Here is a 12610-nt window from a genome sequence, read left to right as displayed (position 1 = left end):
TTCTGATTTTTGTTGTCAACGCTAAATAAAAGATGGTTTGCTCTTCTCATAGAATCGTCAATGGAGTTTTTTCCACTTAACGATAACTCAAATCGAAGTTTATGCGATTTTCTTATGTCTGGTGTCAAAGGTTAGCGAGCTTTTGAATTGTTTAAGTTCATATTCCAATGATAAAGATGCATGCCGGGAGTCGTGGGACTACCTGGGATACGAATGTATCTTACGTACATGTGGTGTCGTATATTTTCTTTTTGCCTTTATTGAGTTAAATTTGAAAACTTTTGTTTTTTTGGTTTTTTTGTTACCAGTTACCTCAATAATGCTCTCACACCCCCTGCTCTTTCCCGTCAATTATAAACTAACTATACTCCAATGTTTTTGTTTTATAGATAGCTGTTCTATCTTGGACGCAACCATCAATATAAATCTCAAAGTTGTGTACTTCTTTTTGGTCCAGTATTCATCAACATACTATATTATGAAATATAATGGTAAGGATCTATATAATGCACGAACATGTGCCAAAAGATAGTTATGATTACGGATTAAGTTTACTCCAGCTCTCGATCCCGAATTAGATTTCATATCTGGGTGAAATTTCATTTCAATTTAATATAAATACGTTATTCTTGAAAAGTGTTTCAATACATGTTTATGTATGGGCCGCAGCAAATGTAGCTGTGTAAGAGCTTTTTGTGTGAAAACCATCCATTGTCTCTTTTTAATTGTTGCGCGTTTTGTGATAGATTTACACGTTAATCAAACATATAAATGGCTCCAATGTAAATCCTCGAATTATTTGCAATGCCCCACAAAAGCATTCTTTGATTTTCACACTTAATCCTATTTTCCTTTTTTGTTTTCATTCAGACAGTAAATGGACGCAAGTATTTGTTTTTCCACTGTCTTTGCCAAACATCACGCAAGGTTAGTTTCCACGACTAAATTCATTGATTGACCTCTGAAAATGTTGCCATGGATACTATACAATAGAACAAATACTAAATTCTTAGAAATTTGAATTAAGGCGAGTCATCGACATATCACCCTCTTCGTCTTTCATAGTAAGCATAATTTCAAGAATGATCTTACCGTAATGAGAAGGACTGGGACTAACCATATTGCCGCCTTTTATTTCAATCATCACATCACATTCAACTTTATTTTTGTGTATTTTTGTGTGCAGGCAATCGTAAACATGGGGATCGTTGGATATTTGTGGATTCAAAGACCTCAGGCGATTTGCGTGTGTACCTAAATGGTCTTTCATTTTCTCGAAACACAGGTAATAACCTGTTTGCTTGGGGCAACATTTTTTGCTACAGGTAAGGAGGTCTATTATGATCAAGTGTTACGTTTGTGAAACCTTTTTTTGTGCTGTGCTCATGATGAGATCCTTTAGGTCATTTGTCAACCACAAATTTCAAGAAGACACACATTTCATGTCAAAACCACAAATTTCAAAAAAAACACACGTTTCATATCAAAACCACCCATTTCATGTCAAAACCACAAATTTCAAAAAAACACACATTTCATATCAAAACCACCCATTTCATGTCAAAACCACAAATTTCAAAAACACACATTTCATATCAAAACCACCTATTTCATGTCAAAACCACAAATTTCAAAAAAACACACATTTCATATCAAAACCACACATTTCATGTCAAAACAACAAGATTTCATTGATATGATGTTCTTTTGTTGTTTTTCCACTTGTAGTCCGAATGCAGGAGAAGATTTTTTATGGTTGCTGGATTGCTGTGGTCAGAAATCTAATATAACAATGTTCACGTCTGCTGAAGATGGATCGTATTCGTTTCTTAATGACTTGCAACAGGTAAATTATAATGTGATTTCATAGATAGGTAAAACATTTTCTTTACTAGAAATTTCTCACGCAGCATCAGAGATACATGAAACTGCGAAACAAAAGAGTCGTTTCGATGAACTTATCCAATGTTTACTGTGCATGTAGCTCATAATGCAAGTAAAATGTACTTTGAATATCTTGAAATACTTACTTTTACACTGTAAATGGGGACAAAAAGTAGCCACCCTCCCCATAATGAAACGAAAATGAAATGTTGACAATCGTCAATTATAATTTAACCATTATAGTAACGGCTGTAATATTGTCCCGGCATTGTATTAACAACCGGACAACCAAACACTAGTGTTTAATATAATAATATGTAGTTTGAGCGTGTGTCTTGTAATCTATTAAATAAACTTTGCACTATTCTTTGATCACTTGTGATTATAAAATGTTGTCATTAATTGTAAAAGATTTAGTCTTGGACTTTATTTTAACATTAAATGATACAATGTAAGCCAATAATCCTTGATTGCCCCTCATGATACATGAAACAGTAAATAAGAGAGTTAAATCGTGAGCGACATAATTGGTTTGTAAAACATTGCTTGGTTATAAAACATTGCAGTTTCCTTGAATATCATATCGATTATTTTATGAGAAGAACTCTTGCAAAGGAAAAGCAAATTTCATAATAAAAAAGTCCTTGCCTCACAATATCCTGGGACAGGAAGGGCCTTAAAGCGTAGCAGACACAAACCATTCCAAGGGATGAAATCTTTATTATATGTGACTATTCACGTCTCAAATTTTTTTATATTCTCCATCCAGATATGGTGGGGTCACACTGACTTTGCATTTCTTCATTACCTGGAAACAGCAAACAAATGGAACGTTGGTTTGATGACTGTTGGAAACATCTGCAAGGGATCTCACAAGATTCTTTCGATGTTCTTCGATTCCTTCGGCAAACTGTGGAAAGTAAGCTCAGGAACATGTTGTAATAAACTTAGCATTGTTCTGGTTATATTTTCTGGTGGAAATTTATAATTTAGCTCTTGACTGGATTAAAATGGAAAGTACAGTCAGCTTTCATTTAAAGATAACTGATAGAAAAATTAAAGAGAAACCTTTCTCGAACATTTACAGGTGGTGAAATGTGATAATCAGACATCAAAGTTTCCTTGCATCTTAAAACGTAAGGTCGCCATCCTAGACATCCTATCGCACTCTCATCTTATAAAAGAACAGACATCGTTAGATCATGACATCCACGAAATATCTACCATTCTGGAGCATGGTGTCGAATCTCTATCCCCCAAACATTGTTTGACATATTCCATCGTATACGAGGCACCATATACCAGTCGTTATCTTCAACAAGTTGTTGATATAGTCGATGTGCCTCACATGGTGAACACATTACCTGTGTCTATAGACTTTCTCAAGGTAAGCTTATGATATTTATAGTTACACACCAAACTCTTAATAAGAAAACTCGTTCTTTAAGGGTATTTTAAAATATTTTGAAAATCGAATCAGCAACGATTTTGCGCGGTGTACATGTATAATGCCCGCCCAGACTTTTATCTTTATGCACACTATGATGCGCCCGACTGCGTAGCGACGCCAGAAACTATCAAAAAGCCCCCCAAAACAACAGACATATTTCATTTACTTTAAAGAAAATTCATTAGAGACAACTAATGAACAAACTTATTTTTAAGCATTGCTTATTAGAATTCTCAAGCATTGTACGTAAACATGCTAAACATGTAAAGCTTCAACGGCAGTTACATCCAATCAGATGTTATCCCCTTTTTATACAAAAAATATCAAATGTTGTACTTTTCACTTATGAATACATGTATCTTGGTACTTTGCACATTATTTTGTATGGAGAGATGAAGATTTTGAATTGGACCTATTAAGATGTTTCCGTGCTCGTATATCATTGAGATAAACAGGTCGATAAATATAGTTTAATTGACTATCTCTTTGCAAAACATATTTTGAAATATATATTTAAAATATATATTTTTGGAATGCAATTGTAGAGGGCATACACAATATTTGAAAATTGTAAATGTAAAATATTTTAAGTATACATCTTTCAATACGTTTCAAGAAATATTTGAAGAATCAACGGGCCTCTCTTATTAACCCAAGAGCTGTGAAACAATCCATGATGAAACATTCATTACCGAAACGAATTTATCTCACCAAAGGCGAAACGTACAACTTCACTGTCACCTTGACATTAGACGACAGCAAACCAAATTGTAAGTACCATTATTCTCACATCATAGTTTGGCTTAATTTAATCCTAGAAGTCAAATAAAGGACCCGTGCCACCATCAGGGGCGAATATAACGTTAATTGGGGTATATATTCATATATGCAGCTCTGCTCTGCTGATTTCTTATGTTTGCGATGTTAATTTCAAAGAAGTCAGCAGGGCAGAGCTGAATATATGAATATCTACCCACAGACACACAATTAACGTTCTAGTTTCGCCCCTGGCCACCATCATACGAATGGCTATAGGTCCGTTTTCAATGCCTTTCTTAAGTACTGTTTGGCGATTGTTTTAACGTTTATAAACTCCTGTATTCTCCTTTATGTATAACTTGTAAGGTTCGTACCACAATCCATAAAATATACTTGCTTTGTAATGATGACCCTTTAACGCTTGATGCACGGGCTGGAATCCATGTTTATCTGTTATGTTAACGTTTGCACCATAGTTCATCATTATGCGAATACCGTCGATGTCGCCTTCTGTTGCTTCCCTGTGTATAGCCGACTCTCCTGTATGGCTGAGCGTATTTATGTCTGCTCGTGTATCTGTCTGTATCAAACTCTTTACGTCACTGATTGGCTTATTTTGAATCGCCTCACGAAATAAAGAGTTGTCTGGAGTCACCAAATCCTTTAACGGTTCTTCATTATTTATTGAGCGCGTGTCCGCGCTTTGAATGGGATATACTTCTCTTAATCTAATAATTGCATGAACCATCAAGGACAGTCTCGAAGATTCTTCGTCATCTTCTAGTATATATGCCAACTCTCTTTCTTCATCTAAGAAGTACTTACGATTTTGAACAGTAGTTCTATATGCCATCTTGCTTTTCTTGTCCGAGATGGTTGGATTGGTTTGACTTTCAGTTTTGTCTGCCGTTGTGTTGCAACTTTTTATTTCCTGGAATGTGCTCGGAAACTTTTTTACTGGGGTTTCGTTACCACCCGTCTCAAAGATGCTCAAAGATGCCTGGTCCAATTTGCTTCCAAAAAAAAAAACATATTGCATTCCGGACTGTTCTTTTGAGCAGTTTTGCATAGATGTTTTTTTTTCTCATTTTTAAAGAGGATACTCAAATATCTGTCTGTTAAATTGTGCAAAGGATCCTTTTTGTTCTTAATTGGAAGACTATCGTCGTTCTCATGCCATTGTTTTTCAGCTCTGGCAATGTTGTATTTTCCTTCACTGCTCTCAGGATTTTCTGTTAAATATTCTGTCCTAAGCATTTCTGCTCGCACTTCATCTTTTTGATTCCCCTTAGATTGATGTGGAATATTGGACAATGACCTGTTGACTGAAGAAACGTTATATGGCCTGTGAAAATGTTCTGCAAAATAAGATATGAATTTAGTAATGTTCTTGTCTTCATTGGCTTTATGGTTGTTTTTCGTTATCTTATTCTCCGTAGCTCTTACTTCATCTGGAGATTTATTTGAGTTATTGGAATTGACTTTTTTATCATTGTACTTCTTTGAATTTTTGATGTTCTCGAACACCTTGAATTGATATTAGTTAAATTGTACTCGTATTTCCTGAAGTTGTTGTTTTAATTGACATTTTCATACATTGGAATAGTTGTGTGGGAACTTTTCTCAATAAATGGTGTGTTGATGACACGATTTTGTTTTCGTCTGGCATGAATATTCTTTTTGTCCCAATTTCCTGAATCTTGACCGAACAAATTTATTTCGGACAATGGGCAAGTGGAAACATGTGATACCTGGAGTCTTTTTTTGAAATTACAGCTGATCCCATTTCAATATGCTTGGCCATAACACCACTTTGATCAAAATCAAGTAAATGTAAATCTCCATTGCTTTTATATTTGCGTGATGTCGTAAAAGAGCTCCTTACGATATGTTCATCTTCATGGAGGATCTTCATTAGATCTACTTCTATGTCCAATTTTATTTATGAGTTCTTCATCTGAATTGATGTTGTAAAACTCAACACTCAGTAAGTTCTTCTTCTTCTTTGATCTCTTAATTTTATTTATGAGTTCTTCATCTGAATTGATGTCGTAAAATCTCAACTCAACGTTCAGTAAGTTCTTCTTCTTCTTTGATCTCTTCATTGGTGATTCATCGATGGTTTTTACATCTTTCATAGGCAAAGTGTTTGAATAATGATGAGACACCTTAAGATTGTTGAAGTAATTCTGTGTTAAGTCACTGTTGTATCTATGCAATGAAAGGGATTCAAGTTGAAATTTTGTTTCTTCTTCTTCTGGTGCAAACGTTGTTGTTGTTGGAGTGAGAGCTTTGGAAGTGACATCGAACGTTTGAATTCGTGAGTGTACTGATCTATGCTGTTTTGTTGATCCCATGTCGTTTATCCCATGTTGGCATTCCTTTACATTTGCAGCATGATTACTTACTGATACGTGTTTCTTCTCGTGATTTTGATTTTTCCCTTGCTTTGAAAGACTTGCATCAATGGAATTAGTAAGTGTTGGATGCCGTTCTCCTGTGTTTTGAAAAGACTTCTCATTATTTATTGGGTATAAATATGCAGAATGTGCATCAACATGTTGAGCATCAAGGTTGTGGTTTTTGTTGCTCGGTATGTTTCTTGTTTCTTTAACTGTTGTTGATGTCGAGCGCTTCTTCAATCTAGAGGTTCCAGTCAGATATTTCTTATCATTTGAAATAGTCTTAGGGTATTCTCGTTGCCGTTTTACATCATAGTGTGTTTTGATGTCATGCGCAGTGTGTATTTTATGTCCATAGATTGTTGTGTCATTTACATTGCTTGAGTTTGTTTTTGCTTCGTTTTCCGGTTGATTTGGTAATTTGTATTCCTCTATTTTGCCATCGTTTGATGCCAATTCTCCCAATCTTTTCCATCGCTTTCGTATCTCTTCATAAGGAATCTGGACGTTTTTTTCGTTATTCTTTAAGTCTGAATGTTTAGACTGGCTTCGTTCTTCTTCATTTTTATCTGTTTTTGTTGAGAAATTGATGTTTAAATTGACGTTCGTGTGCATTGCATTTAATGTTATTGGATTTTCATCATTGAACCTATGTGCGCGAACCATTTTTGATTTATCTTGTCCGCTCGTATTAAAATTGAACTCGTTTTTACATTTCTCCAAAGACTTGCCATTTTTATAATTGGGAAAAGATAAAGTATTTCTTTTTAATGAATGTTTTGAACCAGATGTACCAGCTGTTTCTCTTGGTGTAGTCATATTTTCTTGAGACTGTTCACTTTTCGTGCATTCTTTTTTTTCTAATTTTTCTTCATTTACTTCAATAGATGATCTGCTACAGCTTATTATACCATTTTCCTTTGTTAATGGATCATAACCACGCTGTACACTCAGACTATATTCTGTAATCGCCCTGTATATATTTCTTGTTCATTGAGATTCACAGCAAGAAAGCATCAAATGTGAGTTATACCTTCCCTAGTTCTCTTTCTTGTATGTCTTTAAATGAATGATCTGTACTTTTCACATTCGACACCTAAAGTTCAAAATTAAGTTGCACTTAGTTCTTCCTTGTTGCTTTACTGTGTATAATTCATTCCAATATTCATGCTCATTTACATTAATATTCACATTCATCATGCTGGCATGTTTACTTTGCACAGATCCATACATTTATTAGTTTGTTTGGGTTTTTTTTTGTGTAATCTCCGTAGATTACTTTGATGAGATGATTGTTCTTTATGATTAAAATATGGCGAGGAAATTGGTGAGAAAGTTTTGTTCATTAGATTTTTTGGAAAACCAATTTTTACCCTCTCAAATCCCAGCTCATTTTAATAGTGCTTGCTGGATCATGGAAGTTTCGGAAACCACTGACTGCCAGCTCAATTCATCACATGTACAATCAACTAATTTCAGTTGTGACTGTTGTGTGAAATATTTTGACTCATTTTTATAATAATGTGTTAATACCTCGATTGTATTGTTATATAAACATTGTGTTGTAATCTCAGGATGGCTCATTCTATTACCTCGGACGCCTTTAGAATCATCAAGAAAGATAATTTAATTTTTCTGTATTAGTCTATCCCATGTTTTGTATGTAAGACATACAATTTTGTATCTCCAGCTCTCCTGCTCATCTTTTGAATCGTTGTTGTCAACTACGTATCATCATAAACTTTCACATGCTTTTATTGTAAAGGAATGTATTTAGGTATAACCATCATAGTTGCCTTTACTCTGGTATCACCGAAATGAACTGGCACAAAGCTACGGAAGCCAACAATAAAATTTCTTTTGCTACTTGGCACAATAAATTTATAAGAGTTCTCTTGTATTAAAAAAGTTCACATTTATATCGAGTAATTCCTAAATGATTAGAAACTGAAATTTATTCATTAATTGTTACTTTTTTATTCGTTTATGCGCTCAAGTTATGATAAATATATTTTGGGATCTAAGTTGCATCCAAAAATATATGTTCTTATTATTGAAATAGCCTTCAAATAAATATTCTCTTTCTAAAGTACATTTACCTTTTTGCGTATTTACGTACAATTAACTAATTCAATTAATTAATTAATTGTACGTATTAACGTACAATTACCTTTTTTGCGTGTGCTTTATGATTGTGGTCACCATTCCCAATTGCCGCCATTATCCATGAAATAAAATTTTACATCTTAAAATTGTATTTTTTTAATAGATGGAAACGTGTTTTGGTCTATTATGGATCATATGATATTGTCGCATAAGGTCTCTGACTTATCCTCCCTCAACGTCACAGCTATAAGAGCCGTTTTTAGACACAAAAGAACTGTAAAGTACCAGGTGCGTGATAGTTGTCTTTGCTACAACCAATTCTTCACAAACAGGTGTTCCAATAAAAGTGACGTCATTCAAAATACAAAATTGTTCAAAAATGCTATATGTAAGAAAGCGGAGGGAGAAATATAAGTAATCATGTAAAATTGGAAAGCCTTGTGTATAATATTAATTCAGACTGAGATAAAGTTGTCGATTCTAATCCAACTCACGAATAGAACAGCTGTCATTTGCACGACCACATTAAACTGCCTGAATAGACGGTTTAGTTTTACATGAACATGTCGGCCTAGTTTTAAGATGCAAAGGATGTTTGAATTGAGAAGCTTGTAGTCGTTACTATTATTGTTGTTCAACTGTATATCATTAGAAACCATTTCTAATTCCCAGAGACTTGAGATTTATTGTGTTTAAAAAACAATATGCATTTTATAGATTAATAGCTGAGTGGTTACCTTTGCATGTTCTTTAGTTTAAAATGGCCTCAAAATGTTCAACCTCTAATTATTTTATCAAATATAATACAATAGAATGATTTCAGTTACGTTTTAAAATGCGGCTCATTGCAAATAAAATGATTCGCGTTTTTTTGCTTCTTTTTGGTGAAATAGTTCAGTTTGAAGGACAGTGGTCTTTTCCCGGGAAAAACAGCGCCAGGAATCGCCCTTCGTCCAGTTCACTTTCAAGTACAGGTATAAATAACATTTTGAGCGATTGTTAAAAAACCTATATTTATTTCATACGACTTGTTTTGTACGATTTTTCCATTATTGAGATTGTTCATGCGCTGGATGTATTCAAAGAAGAAATAACTCAGTTAAAGCGCTTCGAGACCGAAACCCCAACATATCTGACATGACTTCATGTGCCTAGACTCCTACAGATCATACCTATTTTCAATGACCAATGAAATTGTTCATTTTGTACAACTTCATTTTCGTTTAGCCTTGGTTAACCGACGGGACTTGTGTGAAGGAAAACACAGGGAAAGGAGTTTTACAGGTAAATACAAACATGTTTTTGAAAAGCTATAATTTAACGGTGCCGTAAAATTTTACACGTTGTTCACGATCTCTTTTTTCAGGGTACCGAGTCGATGACGGTGTTATTGGGTTGTCCTCCCAGCATGAAAGTCGTTTTCGATCCGGAGGCTACCGTTAAGGCCTCGGGAAAGAATCAATTTTGCAATGAAAAAAATGGAATCGCGTGCTTTCTCTTCGACCTCAGTAAGTCGTCGTCTTAACAGATAAATCATCATGAATAATAGTTCATCAATAAATGGCACATGTTATTAGTGATGAAAAAATGCTGGGAGGGGGAAATATTTTGATTTTTGTTTGACCTTTTGGTCATAATGATATTAATAATAATAAATAAATTTATTTCACGAGGTGAACACATAACAGCCAATGTTTACAAAGCAGTGGCCCTCCTAATCTAATAGTTATACACTACTGACAAGACAAACGTGGCTTTGACTATAGGAAAATTACTATCTTTAATTACCAGTTGTAACCACCATCATATGCTCTGTCCTGAATCCGAAAACGACTTTCCTGGGTAACACGTAGATTTTACAATGGTCCAATGAAAAGCCAAAAAATATATACCATAATACAACTTTGATGATCACATTAAAGAACATCATAATGTTCCCTTTACAGCATTTTATCCAGTGTTTAATATTGTGGACGGAACAACTGGTAATACGTCTGTCTTTACTGGAAAATATCAACTTCGTATAGTTGGCGGAGGCAAAAAAATAAACTCTATCAGAGAGTACGACGATGGTGAGATTGCTCGTTATAACTTTCATGATTTTGCTGAGTAAGTATAAGTTTTTTACGTTCGTTAGTCTAAAGAAGATTTTTGAAGATGTATTTTTGATTTGGCGAGAAAAGAAAAAAACTTTACTCATTCGAGTGCTTTGTATGCACCAAGAAATATGTTAATAGAGAGCTTTAGCTAGAATATGACTACGACTATGAGTGCAAAGTTCGACGGTGTCAGTGCACGAGTCACACTCGTGCTCCTTGCTGAAGTCTCTAATATTTCGATTCCATTGATCAGTTCTTGCAAATTGTGATGATATATATATATATATATATGTTATTTCCGCTTAGGAGGTGCGGATGGGAAAATATTTTCCCGACGTCTCAACAATATTGCCTAAGCTGGACACAAATCATTTAACTTTATAGCTTTTTATGAATTGTTCAAATTTCAAATCATTCGTTTTGTCATCTTCATAGTTGTATTTATTAATGGAGCCGTAGCTATGTCCTGATTCAAACATGCTTTCGTTCACAGTTCAACGTCAAGTCTTATCTGGACTCCTAAGGAGAAGAATTTGGCTTCTTTGCCATCATTCAACATGTCCAACAATGGATTTCAGTACGTTCAGACGAATAGGCATTTTCTCGTCCTTTGAGTTCTACTTTGCTATATGTTTTTGACCACTAAATGGCTATCAGATCACTCGCTGAGGCGCGTTATGCCACAATTTGTATATAAAGATATTAGACAAAGATTTCTGCATGCATCAGATCAATTTAAACACCAAATGAAGTCTTATGAAAACACAAAAACAGAGTATCAAAAAAACATAATTTTCAATCATCAGATCACATCTAATGAAGACACTAGACTGAAGTAAACAAGTAAAAGATTAAAATTAACAATGGACAACTCCTTATCAAGACATTAAACTAGCACGTTTTAAAATCAAGCCATAATTTTGATTGATACATGTAGATGGCTGTGTGGGAGAACGAGTCCATGTTCACAAATATCCCCAGTGTTCCCAAATTCACCGGAGTTCTTCTTCAAAATAGAATTTTCAAACAGGTATTTGTGACGGTGATGTATAAAGTGGAATGTAGAATGGCTGGTCTCATAATAGCCAAAGTATAATCAACTATAGTTAAAAAATCTGAAATCCATTACACTTTTTTGGGGAGAGGTCTCAAATGCATAACCAAATAACGTTTCACAGCTACCAAGGTCAGTAGGGTAGATGTTATGCATAAGAGGTGCCCAGTTAGAGAAATGAAGATCATTAAGGAAACCTGGAAAAAGCGCGCTTCTAAAATAATCTCTTTTTTTAACTTCTAGGCATGCTAATGATGAAAGTCTAAATTGTGACTTGACGGCGCAATTCATTATTCGTATTCATGGTTTGCCCTTGGGCTCGTTGTACCCTGCTACAGTCATTGTTGCTGTGAGTGTTTTATTGTTAAGAATATTGTATTTAACTACAGTCATTGTTGTAACTCTTGTTATCAATATGATTAGACTTGCATGGCTATCATCACAGCTTATGTATTGGCAATGTTCTCGTTGACAAGAGATAACCACAAGCAATGGAATATGATACGTGACTTTTTCCAAATGAAGAAGAACTCAGCGTTGATTTGGATACGCCGAAGGTTTAATGTTGTAAAAATAAGACCAACACCGGATCATTTCATTGAAGAATGTGGTAAGTTTTGAGAAACGATTCCATTCTTTTACTCCACAAATTCCAGAATTCTTAAGGTGGAAAAGATGTCGGATGTGGCATTTTGAGATTTGGTGGTAAAACACACACCGCGAGCAGCTCTGTCACTGAATTTACTACTTAGTTTGATTTCTTAAGGTCCTGAGCCATCCTGTTGTTCACATTACAATATCGTCAATTTGGGGTTTTATATTTTTTTTTCAAAGGCACTTGATTGTTATGAGGACA

General features: G+C 34.6%; 1 protein-coding gene across 1 annotated transcript; it reads left to right on the top strand.

Moving 5' to 3' along the window:
• Nucleotides 1–60: 60 nt before the first annotated feature.
• Nucleotides 61–12506, top strand: LOC124441717. Its single transcript, XM_046992185.1, has 17 exons — nt 61–130; nt 871–927; nt 1187–1325; nt 1729–1846; nt 2654–2803; nt 2972–3271; nt 3951–4104; nt 8765–8889; nt 9495–9575; nt 9829–9885; nt 9968–10109; nt 10548–10710; nt 11194–11277; nt 11638–11730; nt 11998–12103; nt 12178–12364; nt 12421–12506. The coding sequence occupies exons 1-17, from the start codon at nt 61–63 to the stop codon at nt 12504–12506; spliced, it is 2112 nt and encodes a 703-aa protein (XP_046848141.1).
• The last annotated feature ends 104 nt before the right edge of the window (nt 12507–12610 follow it).

Source organism: Xenia sp. Carnegie-2017, unplaced genomic scaffold, assembly GCF_021976095.1.
Source record: "Xenia sp. Carnegie-2017 unplaced genomic scaffold, XeniaSp_v1 HiC_scaffold_20, whole genome shotgun sequence".
NCBI classification, from domain to species: domain Eukaryota; kingdom Metazoa; phylum Cnidaria; class Anthozoa; order Malacalcyonacea; family Xeniidae; genus Xenia; species Xenia sp. Carnegie-2017.
This window is presented reverse-complemented; position numbering and strand designations above follow the sequence as displayed.

Bases quoted from the DNA above. Each gene is read 5' to 3' on its own strand.
- LOC124441717 (XM_046992185.1), top strand. From the start codon at position 61: ATGGAGTTTTTTCCACTTAACGATAACTCAAATCGAAGTTTATGCGAT. The intron at 10,110-10,547 runs GTAAGTCGTCGT...TTCCCTTTACAG, and splicing joins GTGCTTTCTCTTCGACCTCA to CATTTTATCCAGTGTTTAAT. The intron at 12,365-12,420 runs GTAAGTTTTGAG...AGAATTCTTAAG, and splicing joins TCATTTCATTGAAGAATGTG to GTGGAAAAGATGTCGGATGT.